The sequence below is a fragment of the Helianthus annuus genome, chromosome 10 (genome assembly GCF_002127325.2).
Source record: "Helianthus annuus cultivar XRQ/B chromosome 10, HanXRQr2.0-SUNRISE, whole genome shotgun sequence".
Taxonomy (NCBI): Eukaryota; Viridiplantae; Streptophyta; class Magnoliopsida; order Asterales; family Asteraceae; genus Helianthus; species Helianthus annuus.
In genome coordinates this window covers 146,161,169-146,184,049 of record NC_035442.2, presented here as the reverse complement: position 1 = coordinate 146,184,049, position 22,881 = coordinate 146,161,169, and the positions used below count along the sequence as shown (strand labels likewise).

Sequence of the window (22,881 nt, the reverse complement as noted above, 5' to 3'; positions counted from 1 at the left end):
TAAACGTCATAGCTAATGAATTATTTGTTGATTCTTAGGTAATTAGGTGGTCACATGGATGGCGATCAAGCGACTTGATGATGAACCGAACACTCCGCTTAGAAGCTTCCGCTATGTTTGAACTTGTTAATTTGTTGTTCTTTGGTTGTAAACAAATTCTTAAACACACTTAGTACGTTCTATCTTAGTCCTTAGTAGACTAAGAAGTGTAACTTTTTTTGAAACTTATGTTGAACTATTATCTTTTGGTATAAATTAGCTATTAATTTTAGTATAAATATAAGGGTGTAACAAGTTGGTAATCAGAGCCACAGGTTGTCAATAAGTGTTCGGTTCAAGGTTGATCGACCATCCGGTAAGAACTAATTTCAGTTAATAAATCTTATATTACGTAAAGAATGAGAAATGAACAAATATGCATGAAAAGAGCAAGTAAGCTCAATCAACAGCAAGAACGATCAAATCAAGTTGTGAACTTGATTGAATTAACAGCAAGAACGATCAAATCAAGTTGTGAACTTGATTGAATCAACAGCAAGAACGATCAAATCAAGTTGTGAACTTGATTGAATCAAAAGCAAGAACAACTAAATCAAGTTATGAACTTGATAGAATCAAACAAGAACAGCATGTGTTATAAATGGAATGTTTTAACAACTTGTGTAAACATTTCAGAAACGGAGATGGCTGATAAAGGTAATGATGATGCGGTGCCAAGGGTCACCGAACAAGTGAGAGAAGTGATTGCCGAAGAGCTTGGAAAGGCAATCGAAAACAGTCTGACAAGCTTCATTGATAGAATTCAAAACACAGTTCTATCAATGGTAGAAGATAGAATCAAGAAATTAGAAGATGACTCAAAACTTGAAAAGGAAAAACATGGAGGACGGAAACCTTGTTCATACAAGGAATTCATGGCCTATAAACCACCAATATACAATGGGGAGGTTGACCCGATAGTGTGCCAAAGATGGCTAAGTGATATCAAAGGGGTATTCGAGAGGACCTATTGTGATGTAGAGGACTATGTAGCCTATGGTACGGGTCAACTAAGAAATCAAGCAAAAGATTGGTGGGATAACAAGAAGAGAGAAATCGGTATTGAAGTTGTTAAGGTCATGACTTGGGATGAATTCAAGACGCCATTTCTGAAGCATCATAGCCCCAAAGCGGTTATGAATAAAATCAAGGAAGAGTTCATGCAGCTCAGGCACAAAAACGAGACCATAGACAAGATCACGGCAACGTTTATGGACAAAATGAAGTTTTGTGACGATCTTGTGACAAACGAAGAACAAAAGATATATTACTATCATAACATGTTGAGTGCCGAATATAGGGAGTTTATCACCCCTTCCAAATACGAGACCCTTACTGAGATTATAAACGCTGCTCGGGAAAGGGAAATTGAGCTGAAAAAGAGTATCGAAAGGGGTGAACGGAGAGCACATGATGTAAATCCCAGCCCTACTAAAAAGGCACGAACAAGTGAGAGCTCAAGGAAACCTGATACGAAAGGCGGGTCACCGAGTTGCAAAATTTGCGGGAAGGGCCATAGAGGCGAATGTCGTTACAAGGATAGGCCTTGTCCTATATGCAAGAAAACGGGACATATAGCCACATCATACCCGGAGAAGGTAACGGTTTGTTACAATTGTTATCGAACGGGTCATAAGAAATCTGAATGCCCGGAATTGGTTGAAAAGAAGGATGGGCAGGAACATAAGGGTGAAGCCCCTAAAGCAAAGGCAAGATCTTTTCAACTAACCGCCGCAGAAGCAAAGATTGAACCTGACGTGGTCTCAGGTATATTTACTGTAAACTCGATTCCTGCACGTGTGTTATTTGATACGGGTGCGAATAAATCCTTTGTTTCATATGGATTTATTCGACATCCTTCATTTGTTCTAACTAAATTACCTGTGCCCTTAGAAGTAGAGATAGGTAATAATAAAAGTTTTATTGTTTGCGATGTATGTGAAAATTGCAAATTGAGCATTGACGATGAAGAATATTTGATAAATCTAATCCCGATGTCGATGGGAGAATTTCAAGTTGTCGTTGGGATGGATTGGCTATCTCGACACCATGCAAAGGTCGTGTGTTTCCGTAAAGAGATAAAACTGACATCTCCAAGCGGGAAACACGTCACCATCTATGGCGAGAAAGGAGGCAACCCTATTGTATGCTCAATGTTGAAAGCACACAAGTTAATGAAGCAAGGATGCAAAGCATTTATGATATACGCTAATGAACCCGAAAGAGAATCACGAAAGATTGGAGATGTACCGGTAGTACGAGATTATGAAGATGTTTTTCCGGAAGATTTGCCGGGGATACCGCCCGAACGGGAAGTAGAGTTCGGGATCGAATTGATTCCGGGCGCAAAACCCGTAGCAAAAGCCCCGTACCGACTTGCGCCGTCAGAATTGCAAGAATTGATGTCCCAAATCCAAGATCTGCTTGACAAGGGATTCATAAGGCCGAGTGTGTCTCCTTGGGGCGCACCGGTATTGTTCGTGAGAAAGAAAGACGGGAGTATGCGCATGTGTATCGATTACCGGGAGTTAAACAAACTCACGGTAAAGAATCGATACCCACTCCCGAGGATAGACAATTTATTCGACCAGCTACAAGGTGCGAACTGGTTTTCCAAAATTGACCTTAGATCGGGGTATCATCAGTTAAGGGTCAAAGAAGAAGATGTGCCGAAGACGGCTTTCCGCACGAGATACGGACATTACGAATTCCTTGTGATGTCATTCGGGCTAACAAACGCACCCGCGGCTTTCATGGACCTCATGAACCGGGTTTGTAAACCAATGCTGGATAAGTCGGTCATCGTGTTTATCGATGATATATTGGTATATTCGAAAAGTGAAGCTGAACACGCACATCACCTACAAGAAGTATTAGAAGCCCTTAGACGAGAGAAGCTATACGCAAAATTCTCTAAATGTGCCTTTTGGTTACGAGAGGTACAATTTCTTGGCCACATTATAAGTGCCGACGGAGTACTGGTGGATCCGTCAAAGATTGAGGCGGTGTCAAAATGGAATTCCCCAAAGAACCCTTCTGAAATTAGAAGCTTTTTGGGACTTGCGGGATACTATAGGAGGTTTATTCAAGATTTCTCCAAGATTGCGTCACCACTAACCAAGCTGACCCGAAAGACAGAAAGATTCATCTGGGGTGTTGAACAAGAGAAAGCGTTTCAAACGCTAAAAGAAAAGTTAACTCAAGCTCCGGTATTAACACTACCGGACGGAGTTGAAGACATGGAGGTTTATTCGGATGCTTCACTATCGGGACTCGGATGTGTATTGATGCAACGGGGCAAGGTGATAGCCTATGCCTCGAGGCAATTAAAGATACACGAACAGAAATATCCTACGCACGATCTCGAGTTGGCGGCGGTAGTGTTCGCATTAAAAATATGGAGGCACTACTTGTACGGAGTAAAGTGCACCATATTCACCGATCAGAAGAGTTTGAAATACTTCTTCGATCAGAAGGAGTTAAATATGCGACAAAGGCGGTGGCTGGAAACGGTGAAGGATTACGATTGTGAAATACGTTATCACCCAGGAAAGGCTAATGTAGTGGCCGATGCGCTGAGCCGCAAAACAGATTATACCCCAATACGGGTACGATCAATGCAACTGGTTGTGACTTCAAGCTTACTAGAACGAATCCGAGAAGCACAAGATGAAGCTGTAAAGGCGGAAAACTGGAAAAAGGAAAGAATTATCGGCCAAGTTAAGGACCTAGAGGTAGTCAGTCACGGCCTGAAGACTCGCTTTAATAGAATCTGGGTCCCTAACACATGTGGGGTTAAAAAGCTTCTACTTGATGAAGCTCATAAATCCCGTTATTCCATTCACCTGGGAGCGACCAAGATGTATCATGACTTGAAGCAAAACTATTGGTGGCCCGGAATGAAGCGGGACACGGTGAAATACGTGGAGAAGTGTTTGACGTGCTTACAAGTCAAGGCAGAACACCAAAAACCATATGGTAAACTTCAACCGTTAGAAATCCCGGTTTGGAAATGGGAGCAAATTACGATGGACCTATTGACCAAACTACCTAAAACAAGTCGTGGCTTTGATGCTATTTGGGTAGTTGTGGATAGGTTAACTAAGAGTGCTCACTTTATTCCGATTCGTGAAACTTATACGTCTGGGAAAATGTCTGAGGTTTACACCAATGAAATCATAGCAAGGCATGGGGTACCGATATCCATTGTGTCAGATAGAGATACTCGGTTTACTTCGAAATTCTGGCGTGAATTCCAAGAACAGATGGGGACTAAATTGTTTCTTAGCACTGCTTACCATCCACAAATGGATGGGCAGAGCGAAAGAACAATACAAACGTTGGGTGATATGCTGCGGGCTTGCATTATTGACTTTGGGGGTAGTTGGGATGTCCATTTACCCTTTGTCGAATTCGCATACAACAATAGCTATCACGCGAGCATTAAAATGGCCCCGTATGAGCTATTATATGGCAGAAAGTGTCGGACTCGGGTATGTTGGGGAGAAGTGGGTCCGCGGGGGCTAGCACCAACCGATATAATCCGAGCTACAAATGCGAAAATTGACATAGTTCGGGCACACTTGAAAGCGGCTCAAGACCGGCAAAAGGCATACGCAGATAAAAGAAAAAGGCCAATTGAGTTTCAGGTTGGCGATATGGTCATGCTAAAGGTTTCCCCATGGAAGGGTATCATTAGATTCAGAAAAAGGGGAAAGTTAAGCCCGAGATTTATTGGGCCATTTAGAATCACTGAACGGGTTGGTAAAGTGGCTTATCGACTTGAATTACCCGAAGAGTTGAGTGGAATTCATAGCACATTCCACGTATCACATCTTCAAAAATGTTTGGCCGACGAAACTGCTCATATCCACTACGATGACATCGAGGTGGATAACAGCCTCAACTATGCGGTAAAACCAATTGCGATTTTAGATCGTAAGGAGAAAAGTTTGAGGAACAAGATAATAAGTCAAGTCAAAGTCAAATGGGAGCACAGAAAAGGGTCAGACACTACATGGGAGTCCGAGGAAGAAATGCGGCGACTCCACCCTACATTATTTGGTATGTAATTCGGTTTCGGGGACGAAACCCTTTTAAGGGGGGTGGACTTGTAACACCCCGAAAATATAAAGCTTTATGTTAAAATTATAAATTATAAATAAACGGGAGTTTACTAACTAGAAACTTTTAACCTAGTTAGTTGATAGACTAGAAATAGCTCATGAAAGGTTAAAGCCTACTAAATAATGTGTAGAACATAGTAGAGGGGCTGGAATTGTCAAAAGTTAAAACTAAATTACAATTAGTAACCAAACACTCCAAAATTTGGAGTGTTGGTCGATCAGAAAGCAGTAGGGGGCGACACCCCCATTCCAAAACCCTAAACTCACAAAACCATCAAATTGAAAGCTCAAATCTGATCAAAAACGAAATCCAAACATAGATTAGTGATCCTCATCACGAGAGGATTCCAAGGTATGTAAAAACTTGTGTTAATTCCTTGTTTGAATTTCTCATGATTTTAGAAAATCTGAAAATTTATGTTGCATGTGTGTTATTGGGTTTAATTAGAATTGATAAGGTGATTAGAAGTGAAACCTAACTGATTTCATGCTAAACCATGACCAAATTCAGGAAAATTCCATGAACACCTTGAAGGTGGGTTATGGGTTTTACATGATAATGGTGAACACTAGGGTTTAGTTGGCTATCCTAGTGTAAATTGATCATAGAAGATAAACTCCAGTAAGAGTAGGATATATACATGCTTTGTGAGAGTTTCGTTGATGGTGAGTTAGCCAAAAAGTGAGCTAAGAACTTGAAATGTAATGATATAAAAATTCTGCCCTCAAGGTGTTTGTAGAAATGCCTCAAAGAAGGCTGATAAATAGAAATTTGAAGCCTTAACGCCTAATTAAGATGTTTCGGTACATTATGTGAAATGATGTCTAAAGAGGGTTCTAAACGTGTCTTGTAAATGAACTCTATAGGACAAGATACCGGGACATCGAGCGGGCAAGCCGGTGGTGATTCTCGTTTGAAGGGCGTGCGCCAAGGTATGTAACATGACTCGTTACATTATGTGAGATTAGATCATGGTAGTTGATTATCAAGGTTTCTAGTTATTTTGAATTGAAGCGAAGGCATTGTTGTATTGAATACTTGTTTGAATAACGAATTAAACTCGTTGGTAGTTGTCAAAAAGGAAGGAATTCCATAGACAAGCCAAACGGGTCAAATAATCAAATAAAGCATGATTTACATTCCAAACATGATAAATTGATGTATGTAGTGGATATATTATGACGTACTAGAAATATCAGATCTTTACTACATTGATAATGCAGAATGTTGAAACCCGAGAGTTGGGATTTTGGTTGAATTGCTCAAACCAAACAAAAACATGGATTCCCAGGTGCTACCGTAATTTACGGTGTCACCGTAAATTACGGTAGAGGCCAATGATTTACGGTGGTTTTCTACTGTGTTACGGTGGATCCAGGAACTTCCAGCACTCACCGTAATTTACGGTGGCACCGTAAATTACGGTGAAGCCTGGAAAACTTTTATATTTTTGTTGTTTCAAAGTGAAGTTAAACCTTGAATTCTTATCATTCATAAACGTCATAGCTAATGACTTATTTGTTGATTCTTAGGTAATTAGGTGGTCACATGGATGGCGATCAAGCGACTTGATGATGAACCGAACACTCCGCTTAGAAGCTTCCGCTATGTTTGAACTTGTTAATTTGTTGTTCTTTGGTTGTAAACAAATTCTTAAACACACTTAGTACGTTCTATCTTAGTCCTTAGTAGACTAAGAAGTGTAACTTTTTTTGAAACTTATGTTGAACTATTATCTTTTGGTATAAATTAGCTATTAATTCTAGTATAAATATAAGGGTGTAACATATGCTATATTCCGCAAAAACGATTTCTGTTGACTTTTTAAGAACATCTTTGACTCGACAAATAGCATGCTTAGAGTGGGAATCGGAGAATACCCTTTTGAGGGTTTGTTTCCCACATAAATACCAACTTATAAGTGGTTTCAATTTGAGAAATGACAGAGCCAATTTCGTTTAATCGAAAAGTCAAACTATATGAACAACGGATTGACTTTTTGCTAATAATCAAAGCTATAACGAATTAGAGGATGATATGAATGCTTACAAAGGTCCTAATGAAGCCTAGAAAGCACTTGGAGGCTGCCTTGATGACCAGAAAGCTCCTGGAATGCCTTGAGAGTTCTTGCAAAATTGTATGTGTTCTTGGTGGTTACACAAGTCCTCAAAAAAGTGATGAATTGATCAGATTTATTGTGAATTCAGGAGTTGTAAGAGTGCACCAGGTGTCCTAGACATGCATGGCCATCTATTGGTGAGAAATGGAGGTGCTCACAGCTATTTTACACTCAAAAAATGGACTAAACAGCCCCTGCTCGCGATCTGCTGCACCTGGGTTTATTGGCAGCTGCCAAACTTTGTTAATTATTGGCAGTTTTGGTCCCTGTCCTTGCACGCGAGGTTTTGGCTATGAATCTTGACTCGTAAACCCTCAAATCTGGTTTTTAAGAACCTTGGGACATTTACCAACATGGTAATGTCCTCGGATAACTTTGCGCTCACCCGAAAAGCCATGAAATTCGACGTTGACGCTTTTAACCCCTCAAGTACGGTTTTGGCCATAACTTTCTCATACGATAACGAAACTTCACGAAATTTTTACCACATATTCTAGTGAGTATATTTTAGCATTACAAAGCTTCGGGTCTGCCAAAAGTTCACTCAGAGGTATAAATTCAACATGTTGACACTTTTAGCCCCTATAGTTTGAAATTCCTCACTTTTGTGCAATTTCCGCTTCGTATGATCCATGATCCATCCGCTTAAGGTTATAAACATTATGTAGGGTTATCATAGAGTCTATTTATCCATTGTTGACACTTTGGGCCCTTACGTTCCATAGTTTTCACTGTTTGTCAACTTTAGCCCCTCTAAAGTATGTTTTCGCATATCCAATGCCCATGACACGTGTCAATGCATTATTGGACGTAATTTTTCGAGGTGTTACATTAACCCACTTTTTGTCCTCAAAAAGTGATTCAAGGAACCTTGACTTCATCCTCTTCCGTTGCTTGTTTTTCATCATTTACCACTTCAAGTATGTAGAGTTGTTTTTTCTTACACTTGTGTCCCGGAACGAACCTTTCGGTACACCAGAAACATTCCCCCTTTGCCCTTTTTTGCTCAAGTTCATCACTCGTTAAACGCCTCGATCTAAGGATTCCTGGTGTAGAACTTGATAGCTCGGTTGTTGGACTTGGCAGCAAGGGTAGTTTTGAACCATTAACGGGAGGTGTTATTTTGACATCTTCGGGTTGCAGCCCATCCTCCACAGCGTTGAAACGCTTCATCAAGCATGTGTTGTTCATAGTTTGAATTCTTGCTAACCCATACGCCTCACGTAGTGTTTGAGGCTTGAACATCTTTACCGGCCCTTTTATTTCCGGCTTCAAACCCTTCAAATATAGGCTAACAGCATAAGGTTCGCTAACGGTAACCTTGTTAAGCAAGCGATCAAAACCTGAATTATATTCTTGTAGACCCTTGGCGTTATCAGTAAGTTGAACGAGAGATGCAATCTCTTCCATAGGGTTTTCAAACATTGCATCAGAAAAACAGGCAGAGATCGAACAAACATAGTCCGCCCATGGGACCTCGGCAACCGTGGCATTACGGGTCTTCAAGTAGGCACGGTGCCATTGGAGGGCATCACCTTCCAAGTGAACCGCAGCACAACATAATTTCGAGTCATCAGGAGTGTCATCCATCGAAAAAAAATGTTCGCAGCGATAGACCCACCCCTCAACATCGTCCCCCGAAAATTTAGGGAAGTCGATCTTACCGATACGGAATGGTTTGGATGTTCGTGAGTCACCATCTGGGCCGGAGAAGGACCCGAAGGAACTGCCTGACGATTGAACTCCTTTGTCACGGACAACCTTCAAGATTTCTTCCTGTTGCTTCGATGATTGCTCCTGTTGTTTCATCAAAGCGGCTAAGGCAGTTTGGATATCAGCGATCGCCTTATCGTGGGATTTGAGGGTGTTGTCGACTTCTTGGTTGCGGGTCATGGCGGCGGCGGCAATGTGTTCCGATGAGGAGTCGGAACGGCTCTGATACCCTTGATAGGGTTAGAACAGATTTAGAGGAGAAGAAGCTAAAGAGAAAGATAATTCACCAAATCTGCTGCATTATTCCTTCATACGTTTAACATAAATAGATATGCAAGTTAGAATCATACCCCTTGCATAATAGAAAATAACAAAAATACCCTCAAACTAGAAATCAAAGTTTAGATACTAAAAACATAAATAAATAACGTAACATAAATGTAATAATGAAGTAGTCTGTAAATGAAGAAAAGAAAGAACATTGAACACTTTCGTTTTGTAAAATGTAACAAAACTTAAATTGAAATTTAGATTGAATTTTCAAGGATTCCTTTTAACACCTAAAGGCCTCAAATCTAGCAAAAGATTAGGGTATGGTATCATTTCTTCTCTTCAACGTCTCCAACTCTATCTTTGACCTATGCTCTGTTTAAGCGAACACAAACATGTAAAATACGGAAATAAACTTTTTAACAACCTTAGTTCTCCTTAGTAACTCTACTCAGTAGTTTTCATATTGACATCTTTTTAATAATTTATTGATATTTTAATTTGGATTCCTATGTTTTTAGTATTGAAGCAAGAAAATCTTTAATAGGTATGGTTGAAAAATATTGCCAGCTTTTTGTGGATTCTTCAAAGAGTTATGTCAAGACTATTATTTTGTTAGTTGGTTAATTCTGAAGATTCTTATTTGTTAATCCTGTTAGTTTGAATTTGGTAGAAAGTTAAAAGAGGTGAAACGTAAAAAATCAAGCGTATTGGTATTTTATTTAGTATGGTAAGAATATTATTTATTAGGTGTTTGGTGGGTAGGTTTGTTTTTTTAGTATATATGTATATACTAGTCTAAGTACCCGTGTAATACACGGGTGGCTAAAGAACAAATAAATTATACTTTGAAACGTAAATTCTTTATTACAGCTTCGTTTGAATATTATGATATATTTTAATCTACATAAATGTAAAGTTACTACCTTAGAACATTATGATAAATGATGCCGATTGATAATACCCGCGAATATTGCAGTGTTGAACAATGACATGTTTCTTACTTTTTGAAAACAGAATACGTTGTTATCATATCAATTTGAAGTTATAATATAAAAAAAACATATTGATCGTACTACAAATGTAAAAAAAGTGGATAGATGATGTGTATATAAGAAATATGATTCTCGGATGTCAATATATATTTAAAATTTTTTACTCTAAAACTTATGGTTCATGGAGTTTTGTAACAAATAACTTCAAATTCGGTTTAGACCAATTGAAAAAACAATCAGTTGTACATTACTAAACTTGTAAATATATTTACAATTAGTTGTAAAAAAATTGAACATCTAATATCTAATAATCTAATAAGAGTTTTATATCCTAAAATAAACAAAACAATAGGTATTAATTTTTTTTGAGTCAAAAATATAAGAGTAAAAAATTCTTACCAAACTTACCGTCCAATTACTTTTTTTTAATAAATATTTCCGGCAAAAAAATATGATAAAATCTTTTAACAAAACAATCATCATCATCACTGCAAATATATCAAATCAACTTCTTGAAAATAAGCTCACCTTCTTCACATGGTTCAAGACAAACTTCACCGGCGATTCTAAAAATTGGTAAAGGTAAGTTCCGACTTCATCTCCGATCAGTTGTAATAACATGGTTACTTTCATTTAGAAACTAAAATTAACAACGGTATTACAAACAACTCAAGAATTGTGTTTATTTCCATCGATTATTGAAGAATTAGACGTGAAATCAGAATTAGGTTTTCATAAATTCGAAAGTTCTGTATGTTATCTGTGTTTAAGAAAGAGTATATGTATTGCATGTGTTTGAATGTATATAATTTCGGTTAATAGTTTGATTTGGTTGATAGATTTTGATGATATTATTATGAAGAAAAAATGTTAGTTAATAGTGTGATTTGGATGATTGAATAGATATGATTATCATCTTAAATTTATGATCCAGACATTTTTTTGTTGAATTGTATTCAAAGTAAGATTATATTTAACTCATCTTGAACACTATAAAATGATATCTTTTGGTAAAAAATAATTGACTCATTTATTTATTTATAATAATCTATATAAATGTAATGATCAGGAAAAGTTGTTTAGTCTTGTTTATATGTATATTGTAGATATTAATATTAATTGAATCAGCAAAATGTTTGTGAACATCTGTTTAAAATATAATTTTCTTATTGATATGAACATATATGTATCCATTAAAGTTCAACACTAAATGTTTATACCATATGTTGGTATAATGCAGGTTTAAAAAATGAGTCCCTCATGCATTGCTATCTTAGAAGAGCCATCGTCGTTAAAAATTGTATGTATAAAGCTTAAAAAATAATATATATAACCTGTATTACAAATTATGTAAAGTCTAACTTTATCTTCAGGTGCTGCCAATTGATTTTGTTAAGCATGTATACGGAGTATATTGGCAAAGGAAAAAAATAATCATAAATCATGAAAGTCGTAGAAGTTGGCCAGTGTCCTTAAGAAGTGTTAGTGGGGAATCTGTTATAACCGACGGATGGAGTAATTTAGTAAGGGATCTTGAATTGACAAAGAGGACGATATTGCGATTAACGATAATGGAGGACAAAAGTATGGAAATCAGTTGCTTTGTTGAAAACATAAGTGGTGAATCTTTTGTAACATTCAATCGTTACAACGTTTTAAAGATAATAGTAAGTATACTATTATTTCTTAATGATTTTTTATATTGTCATACTTGAAATATAGATGATTTACATAAATATATATCAATAAACTGTTACATTACTTTTTAGGTGCTTCCAGAAGCTTATGTCACAAAATGTTTCTCGTACGAACCAGTGAACGACTGTTACAACATAAATGCAGCAGGCATAGTTGGAAAGTTGAGACGGAAAAAATTAATGATAACTATGTTCTTACAAAAGGTTGTCCGAAGTTATTTCATGATCTTGGAATAGAAGAGGATGATTTACTGTTGTTCACGAAAACTGACAACGCAACATTTGAGATAAAGATATATCGTAGAGGAGTTGAGTTAGATGTGAACGTCAAAGAAGAAAGTGTTGATGAATCTGTGCTGGAGATACCTAAAGACACATACTACAAAAACGTTGACTTTGTAAGTATTTTAAACTAAATTATAAGAGTTTAGTAAAAAATCCCACTTACTTACGTATGTTATTGTATGACAGACATTATGTGAAGACGATGATTCAGTTGATCTGTTTAGGTGTGAGGTAATAAGCATCCATTTATGTAGATAAATATAAATTGTAATTAGCTTTTGGGATTTTAATAAGTATAATTGTATGATAAATAGATGAATGAAAGTGGATACAAAGATGAGGGGAGTAAGAACGTTGGTGGAGAAGAAGTCTCAAAGGGGGAAACGTCCAGTGTGATAAGAGAAGAGATAAACAAACTGCCAACAAAAAATGTTAGAATTTTATTTTTTACTACTTGGTTATTGATGTCTAAAATAAGAAATTGTGTAAACAGGTTAAGAACAAAGGAAAACGTACTGAGGGATATTGTAAGGCAGACGAAGGTAAGGCGCTGAGATGCGGAACAGAAGTGGAAATGCAAACCGTTTCAACAGTTGGAAAAAGAACACGCAGTCGGTTGGTACGTATAACAACATTTTTTTATGATGAAATCAAAGAGATTAAAATATATATTACATTTTTTATTATAAACATTATGTGTGTCTGTAATAATTAGGAAAAAGATATTAGAAAGATATCAGGCAGTAAATTGGAGATATTAGATGTTGCTCCAAAACGTGTTGCAAGGAAGAATTCTGTTGATAAAGATGGTTACTGTGAATTTACACAAAAGGGAGGTAACAGAATGGTATGTTTTTTAAACACTAATGGATAAATGGTAATACTATTACATTCATAAGGCTGGTTTAATTGTTAATTATCATATTCATGCAGAGATTGCCTGCTAATGTTGTAAGAGTTGGCGGATTAAAAAACAAAGTGCACGTGTTAAAAGTGAGGAACATGAAGGGAAAAACAGTGGATATGAATGTTAGGCGCCAAAAGAACGGAGATGATGTGAGGTATGCAATCGAAGGTTGGCCAATGTTCATGAAAGAGAATGGGCTTCGTCTGGGTGACAAAATGCATTTCAAATTCATAAGCACAGGAAATCTGCTGATCTTATCAGACGTGGATCAAGTTAATGCAGGTTGAAAGGTAAATGTTTAAGCTAATGAAGAAGGTATTTTGAGTACTCGAATTCAGGACTATATTATGCTACTTATGTTATGGTTACTTTTGTTTTAGACATGTAATGAGTGGTTATGTTGGTGTGTTTACTTTTATTATGGACATGCAGCTAGTGGTTAACCTTAAAGACAATTAGTTATATATCTTGAAAAAAACCATATTTTGGAATGTAAGTAATGTTGGTATCATCTATAAAAGGTTGTTGATTAGTATGTGTATGTATATATATTAACATAATAAGTTATTGATCTGAATCGGTTACATTATATAATTTGAAAGTAATTAGTTTGTCGGACGGAGAAATATTGATCCTTGGAATAAAAGATCATGTACCAATATTATTACCAGAAATAACTGTTGATTCAATACTACATAAGAATGTGACTATACTTTAATGCGTAAATACTTCGTTATAAGTTTCTTCGCATATAATAAAAAATGATACAAATAACGTAAAGAAAAAAAAGGACAAAAATATAAAAGTCACAATCCATTGAATATCTCTTTATATACGACATTGGTTGTTTTATTTGTAGGCCTGCCATCATTGTCAAGTATTAGTAACTTGATTCCATCTCGTCTTGTAACCCTGGATAAAGCTACGTACAATTGACCATGTGTGAAAACTGGTTGTCTTAGGTACAACCCAACCTTAGATAGCGACTGTCCCTGGCTTTTGTTAATCGTCATTGCAAAACATACAGTTATTGGAAATTGCCTCCTTTGAAATGCAAAAGGAATCTTTCGGTCCGAAGGTACCAAATTGATTCTAGGTATGAATGTCCGAGAACCAATATTACCACCAGAAATTATCTCAGCTTCAATAACACGGCTGTAAAGTTTTGTGACCTTTAACCTTGTACCGTTACACAAACCATTTCGTTGGTCAATATTTCGCAACAACATTACTGGAACGCCAACTTTAAGGACTAACCTATGATTTGGTAAACCAGACACTTTGAGACCATTGAGCACGTCAGGAGAATATATATTTTGGTGATCAACATTGCCATCTTCAGTAGGGCATAGACTGTCAGAACTAAGATACTCTTTTTCTTCACCAGGGAAAACTGCCAACAATCTGTCGTTAATCTCGTGAACAACCTCATTCTTAGGCGCAAGTATAGCTCTTGTACTAAAGTAATTAGGATCATTGTAATTATCCAAGATTGACGGATAAACAAAATCAATCAGGCTAGAAATTGGATCAGATATGCTATCAATTAAAAGCTCAGGTGGTATTTCAATTATTGCTTCTCCATCATTGGAACCACCAACATTTCCCTCGCCAACGTCCAACAACCATTTTGCAAAATTACTAATCTCTTCAACTTCAGATGATGGTCTTCCAACAGTTAACCTCATGTTTCTAGATAACGTCAACAACTTACACTTACTCCACAGATAAGAAGAACATAATGAGGCATTCACAATTTCTTGACGTCCACCGTTTGGAACAACAGGTAGTATTTGCCTAAAATCACCACCAAATACAATCACCTTCCCTCCAAATAAAACATCAGACCTGGATGGATTAGATATATTGAAAATGTCATGCATAGTTCTATCCAAAGCCTCAAATGCATGTTTATGAACCATAGGAGCTTCATCCCATATAATGAGTTTGGTCTGCTGTAGTAATTTAGCTACATCATCGTCTGGTTTTATATGACAAACGGAATCCTCATTAAGATTCAAAGGTATATGAAACCTAGAATGAGCCGTTCTTCCTCCCTCCAATAGCAATGATGCAATTCCGCTAGATGCAACGTTTAATACAATCTGACCTTTTGACCTAATTGCAGCAGATAATGTTTTCCATAAAAACGTTTTACCGGTCCCGCCATAACCGTAAACAAAAAATACTCCTCCATTGTTTCCATGAACTGCGTTCATAATTTCTTCATATACTGCACGTTGTTCATCCGTTAACAAATTCACCTGACCTTGATAAACATTTTGTAACTCTGTTCTGTCATAAGCAAGCTCTTCGTTAATCAATCGGCAGCGAAAGTTATCTAAAGATGAAGTATCCGGGTAAGGCATTGATAAAAATCTCCGAAGCGATGAATTATTCCGAGTTAAAAACTTCTCTATTTCGCATAAAACGTAGTTCTTTAGTTGCTCATCAGGAATTGATAAACCTGTGAAAAATCAAAACCACATATCAATTTAATGGTAAATTTTTTGTAACTGTCAAAAAACAATAATATGAAATTTATAATTTTACCTGAAACACGATGATACTTTGAGAATCTGTACAGAAAATCATCTGTCATATACTTCCATGTGCTTTCCCAGACAACTTCAGGTCTAGATAATGTGCTTGACAGTAACATGGTGGCGAATAAATTGCGAATATAACCTGCACTACCTGATATATTTGCTTCTTTGATGGCCTCAATATACTCAGAGTCGTCATCCAACAAACCCAGCGCATAGCAAGCATCTCTAAAAGTATCGTACACTCGACCATTAACTGTTTTAATATCATCAAACGATGTTGGTCCTTTAACTTTGTTAAGAAGAATTCTTAAATAGTACGCTTCACCGGTAGAAGGAGAAACGGAATGAATTCTTCCAATTGTTTTTCCTTTTATTCTCGGAACCCATATACGCTTGTCAAGCTTCCAAACATAAAAACGCGGAAACTGTACGTATGTTAGTGTACGTGCAACATGGTCGTTAGGATCTTGATTACGTTGCATCCAAGCTAAAAACATTGATGAGTTCACAGATGGTTTGTTTAGCACTTGATTAATATCTTCATCAGGACCGAAACAAACTGTTTGTTGTCCAGGAAGATGGAAAGGAAGACGCATAACAGAAGGACTCCTATAATTAACTTCATTAGAAAAAATCCTCCAAGACGCTTCACACGCAGATATATACCTACAGTCATAATACTCTTTAATTTCATCATTTTCTGGTTGTTCGTTTTCATTGTTGCTCAGAACCACAGCAACTGTTGCTCTATCAGGACCTTTATTAATATACTTGAACAAATACTTTATTGACGCCGCTTGGTTGCACCATTCAACGTTTATATGCGCCTGATATCTTTTCAAAAGCTTTTTGTTATAAGGTACAACACTTCTGTTGTCTAACTGAATTTTATTTTTTAAAACGAAGGAACCGTCATCTCTTCTTCTGTATAAGGGAAATCCGTTAGAATCCAAGGTTGAGTGATCTTGAAATTTCTTGGGAAAACCTTTTGAACATTTTCTATCAACCATACATGGAGAGCTCATTCTAGCATTACCACATGGACCGTGAATCATATGGTCTTTCACAAGCGTATATAGTTCAGGGTCTTGGTTTAAATCAGGGATTTCTGCAGAAATAAACTGATCAACATGGTCTACAGTTGGAAGTTTGTAATCATTCTCCATGAATAAGCACATATGTGCATGAGGCAATCCTCGCTTCTGAAACTCAATAGTGTAAACAACTACAAAAAAAAAAATAAAAACGTTGTAAATGTAATTAAGGTTATTTTAAAAAAGTAAATTTATAAACATACCAGCGGAAGCTTTTCCAAACAAATCACGGTCTTTCAAATCTTTACAAATTGCATCCAGCTTTATTTTAAAAATTCGAGATAAAATATCAGGCCTATCCTCCGGATTAAGATTTGTGTCCTTAAGAAACCTTTGAACCTCCGGCCATTTGGGGTTGCAGGTAATGGTTATAAAAAAGTCTGGATAACCATACCATTTACAAATTGCCATTGCGTCAAGATAGTTTTGCATCATATATCGTGACCCGCCTGTAAAGGAAGATGGAAGGAAAATACGTTTTCCAACCTTAGACAAATCTTGTTAGCCGTTATATCTTAGTTTCCGGATATTCTCATATGTATCAGACCTGAGATCTTGTTGCTGAAATCTTATAAAGTTAAGTCGCTCGCTCTCAATCATCGTATAAGCATCAACCAAAAACTGTTGGAATAACCGTCGAGAATTTAGAATCAATGAAAACTGGTTACTACGATCTTGTACACGATACGCAAAAAACTCTCTCATTGTACAATTCGGACGTTTCTTGTTAGTAACATCAATGACACCCCTATGTGGTATGTCAATTCTGTAACCGTCGTCTCCATATGGGAACAAAATAGGATACTGAAGTGCAAGATAGGATGGATGCAATTCACTTATTCTTTTTAATGAACCTGTTTGTGTCTCGACAACGATATCTCTTTTCTCAAGTGCGTTATCGATATCTCCAACAATAAGAGCAGCAACCTCTGAGGAAGTAGGTAAGTTATAAGTCCGACCATCTTGTTCTCTTTTGCCAATAAGGCGAAGCTTTAAAGTGGTATTAGGATTTTGTTGGAAGCAATCTCTAACCATCCTATAAATTTTCACAAGCACATTTTCGGCATCAAACATTGCTTTGATTTGTTGTATCAGCTTGTTATCGGTTTCATCTGAAGCGGATGATGAGGAAGCATTGTCTGAATACCTGTTTCATCAAATTGATATATTAAGTAAATATACACTTAAAATAAATGTTATTAATAAAATAAGTTCATGACTGGTACCTAAAAACTGATTGCCTGTTTGCCAACTCATTTTCAGTATCGTATATGTATAACTGACAAAATTTAGGCTTCCCTCCGTTTGGTGGCACAAGACTACCAATAGAATGGTAATTTTCACCACTAATTCTGTAGCAAAAAGGAGCATTACCAGTATTCACAGTGTGGTCAACCTTACCACCCATTGAGGTAAACGCGAACATAGAATTGTAACGTCGAATGTTCTTCAAAAAGTGCTTGCTTTCATTGTCATTTGACATGAATAGACTTTTATAATAAGGTGTCGCGGTTTTGTAATCCGGTAAGACAACTTTGGCATAACCACAACATAACATATGACATATTTTGCCACCCTCTTTTTTTCCGCTTCCTTTCTCTGCGTCCCATAACTTTGCATAACAAACTTCACAAGTAATAACTTGATCACCGTGATCCAAATAATCTGTTAAAACATACAACATTATAGTTATATATACAACATTCATTACAATAATAAGATATACGTATTTAAGACTTATTAATTTTACAATATGTAGCACTACTTATCAACAAACCTAACCTGTAGAAACACCTTTATAAGGATCTCGTACTACGGTTTCATCTGTGGTCAAGTCAATCATTGGTATAGGAGACGAAATACGTGGTTTGGATACCAACTTACGTTTACCAGATGATAGCCTTTTCAAATTACGGTTCAATGATGATGTGCAGGTGGTTGATGTGATGCCAGTTGAAATATTATTCTCAATAACGTTTTTTGTCGTTGTACGATTGCTGGTACTACAAATATTGTTACCTGCTACAATTGACCAATAAGCATATTAAAAATATCGATGCAAAACAATAAGAACATATTCCCAAATATAAAAACATTAAGAAAAAGAAATACTTACTTGTTACAATACTTGAAAGACTTGAATTAACATTATTAGTCACCTCAGGAGTGGATTCAAAATTGTGAAAACCAATTTTGGTGACTATGTTATCAGATGTAACACACGGAGTGGAAGTGGAATTAATATTAGTGGAATCAATATTGAGGGATGACGATGTAGTTCCCACATTTGATTTCTTATTATCCAAGATTAATTTTCTTAATTTTCTTCTATGAGATGCCTCGTCTCGAGTAACAATTGGGAGGACAACTATTATAAAATCGTAGACAAAATGAAAAAATTATAATGAACAAACAATAACAAATCAAAATAGTTAGTTGTAGATAAGGAACAAATAATCCTCATTTTGTTAAAAAAAAATATATACATAAAATAATACCATTCGTTATGCTTGATAAAGGTCTTCTGCCTCGTCGAACTTTTAAGAGACACAAAAAAAAATGAAGAATTAATAAAAAATTCTAGCGTAATAGTGAACTTAGTAAGAAGGTCTAAAATAATAAAAAGGGACAATAAAATTGTAACACCCCCAAAATTCCACCTGCGGAAACCCCGCGAGGCGTGTTACGCATCAGAGTTCGAGCCACCAATCACATTGAACCAATAATAAATATTTAAATAAGTCATGACATTAATTACTAAAATAAGATGTCAACATGTTATCAATTCTCAAAAGTTGTGTAGCGGAAGCATGTAATCGTTTCATAATAATAACCAAAATCAATGCATTGTTCATAAGTGAATCCAAGAGTCTCGATCCATGACCACTCCAGCACTCCCAGATAGCAAGTCCATGTTCCAAACGTTAATGACCTACAAGCATGCAAACAAGTGTGTCAGACTACGCTGGTGAGTTCAAGGTTTTGTTAACAAGTTATGTTACCATATGTATGTTAATACGATTTAATGTTGCGTTACAATGTTGCTCATGTTAGATACCCTAGGGAGTGTGCCCATAAGTATCCGGGGAGTGGGTACCCCTTAACGACTGATTGCTATGTTGCCTTCGTTAGATACCCTAGGGAGAGTGCCCATATGTATCCGAGGAGTGTGCCTCTAACAACCATAGCCATACCCAGATAATTAGTTCACGCCCGTCCTTACGGCCCGGTGTGAGGTTTCCCACCTAATAGCGCTATCAACTAAATACCTCCATTGCCCTCCAGGCAATAACCAAAACCGATTAAGTTATTTACCCAATGTTTCCCTTCCAAATGTTTACCCGTTGTCCCAAACCACCGGGACGCATGCTTGAGAGAATGCAATGAACTCACCTGGGGTTGCTCGGTATGATACACGAAAAAGGTTCAGTTAAGCTACAATGTGATCAACCACGTCCTATCATAGTTACCATACAAGTCAGGTTTGGTTCAAGTAAAGCACGTATGTTCCACACAGGTTAACACGTTGCTAGCACGTATATATCATGGTACACTTAATCAATCAGGTAATGCTACAAGAAGCCCAAATAATATTGGCCCAACCCGTTGTGCGATCCGCCTACTTGTGCGTTCCACAAAGGGTTGTGCGGTTCATCTAACGTAACCCCACCAGTACCCGGCCCATCAACAAATACAGCCCACACTCATGTGTGTGCGACCTGGTCATGTGGTGCGGTTCCTGGAGAGTTCGGCCCAATCGTGATCAGCCCGAAAGGATGCGCAGCTTCCGTCATTTGCGTGACTGTTAAATTATACAGCCCCCCCTAACTTAACAGGCCCAACTACCCTTACAACCCAATACTTATAACCCGTATAGTACAAATCTGTATGTATGCGAGGCCCCATGTGGTGCACCATAATCCATTCAATTCTTTTCCTTAATCATCATAATCTTCCTCACTAATTTAGCTTAATTCAGTTACACAATTGTTTACAATTATGCACTTTTGTTTTATCAGATCTAACAAATTCGCAGCCATCCACATGGTCCCATTTATCATCACAATTAACGTGATTATCATTCTAAATTCAAGTTTCCATGTAATCATATTTAGGCTTGCATAATAATGTGATTAACAACAAATTTCTGTATACGAAGGACTCTAAATCGTCTATTAACCACCTGACCCCTTTGTTTTCAGCTTTGCATTCACAAGATTAACACAACTATAATTATTTGACCATGCACGATCGATTATCGGTTAGTTCACTTCATTCATAACACCAATTTCTAAGTTAACAGCATGCATACGATCACATAATATCACATAATCACAACTTCCATGTCGCAGAAACAGTTGGTGATCATAATCAGTTCATAAAAAAAAACTACCATCATGCATCCCTAATTACCAAACATCATTCATAAAGTCAAACATGCTCAAGAAGATTCCTAGCAACATCCCTAGATCATAACCAACATTCTAATAACTACCTGTAACAGTTTGCAAGTTTTCACGTATCAAAGAATAATCAACAAGGATCAAATCAAGAATAGCCATACTAACCGAGTGAGCGAGATCGGAAATCAAGACGATGAGAGAGCCAAGGGTTGCCGGTTTTGACGGTTCCTCCGTCTGTGGGTGTGTGATGGTCAGAGCAAGGAGTGCCGAAGTCTCCGATCACCCGACGTGAAGGAGAGACAGGGAGCAAAGGCTGTAGGTTTCATCGGAATCCCATTGTCGGCCGGAGAAATCGTCGGTTTCAAGAACTAGGGGGAGAAAGGGTTGTTGTCGGCTGAGAGTAGACAAGTGGGGTTAGGGTTTTTATTTTATATTGTTTTACGATAGGTACATGAGAGCCATGCACAACCTTTTGTGTTGCAACAAGTGGGCCGCTTGGGGTTTTGCTCAGAATCGGGCTTCAAGGAGCTGGGCCAGGTATGACAAATGATAAGAGGGTATTCGGCCCGTGAACTATTGTGAGACTAAACCAAATAATTCAAACAATTGTTGTGCACTCTAAAAAAAATCAAATATAATTCAACGGGTTTTAAGTTTACGTGCACGCGACTGACAGGTGAATCTTAGCAATACTAGCTTAATTAATCATGGAAATAAGTAATGCTAACCTTACGAATTCGGGTTGTCACATCATCCCCTTGTTGAAAGAAATTTCGTCCCAAAATTTGACAAGTAAGAACTGAGGAATGAAGTGAGGAAATTAGGATTATTGCGGATTTTGCTCGGGTGTCACATCCTCCCCATGTTACAGAAATTTCGTCCTCGAAATTTAGGCTATATTATACTCTAGACTCCAATTATGAGTTTGTCAATAATTCACTAAACACGTAGTTAAATACGGTTTCACGAAAGTTCACTAAATAATATATAAGTCACATAGCATATAAAGTCAGATAACATATAAATTCACAGAAGTTATATTTCTTTATTTGTTCAGGAATAGTGTTCTAATTGTTCATCAACGTTCGAGTACAACCCATGTGTAATTCCGTAATTCCCCGAATTACCGTTACGTGAGTGTTATGCATGAATGAGTGTTTGAGGTAACAGAGTTTGTGTTAACTGTGTTAAACTAAAAATGTCGCGTGTTACATCATAAACGAAGGGTCGACGAAATAAACCGAACTGGAAATGTGCTAAGGTAGTTTGTTACAGGCTAAAATGCTCAACCCTAAAATCACGTGTGTTGGGTGCACCACCAAGATTTACTCGAAGCAAAATATGTGAATGTGATAAAGTGAGTGCAAGAGATATATGTTTATATATGGTATCGCTACCGGCGATCAGAACTGGTGCAGTCACCCCTATCGAAGATCAAAGGTGATGCCATCGTATGTAAGAATTCGAGAAAGAAAATATAATTTCTTGGAACAGGTGATTCAAGCAATTCAATCAATCGTTTGAATGAAAACTCAAGTTAGGCATTAATCCCTATTTCAGACTGGTATCATCTTGACTCGTTCGTTCAGAGGGAAAAGAGATTTTTAGTTGATATTGATCGTGATATTTTGGTCGCAGTTGGTTGTAGTAGATGACCAGCCTTCGGTCAAAGGGAGAAAAGCA

At 37.1% G+C, this 22,881-nt stretch overlaps 1 protein-coding gene across 1 annotated transcript; it reads right to left on the bottom strand.

Annotated features, from left to right (window-relative positions):
• Positions 1-13,958: 13,958 nt before the first annotated feature.
• LOC110882888 lies at positions 13,959-17,206 on the bottom strand. Its single transcript, XM_035978346.1, has 4 exons — positions 16,999-17,206; positions 15,706-16,926; positions 14,718-15,619; positions 13,959-14,615 (listed from the first exon to the last, which is right to left on the bottom strand). The coding sequence occupies exons 1-4, from the start codon at positions 17,204-17,206 to the stop codon at positions 13,959-13,961; spliced, it is 2,988 nt and encodes a 995-aa protein (XP_035834239.1).
• Between the last annotated feature and the right edge of the window lie 5,675 nt (positions 17,207-22,881).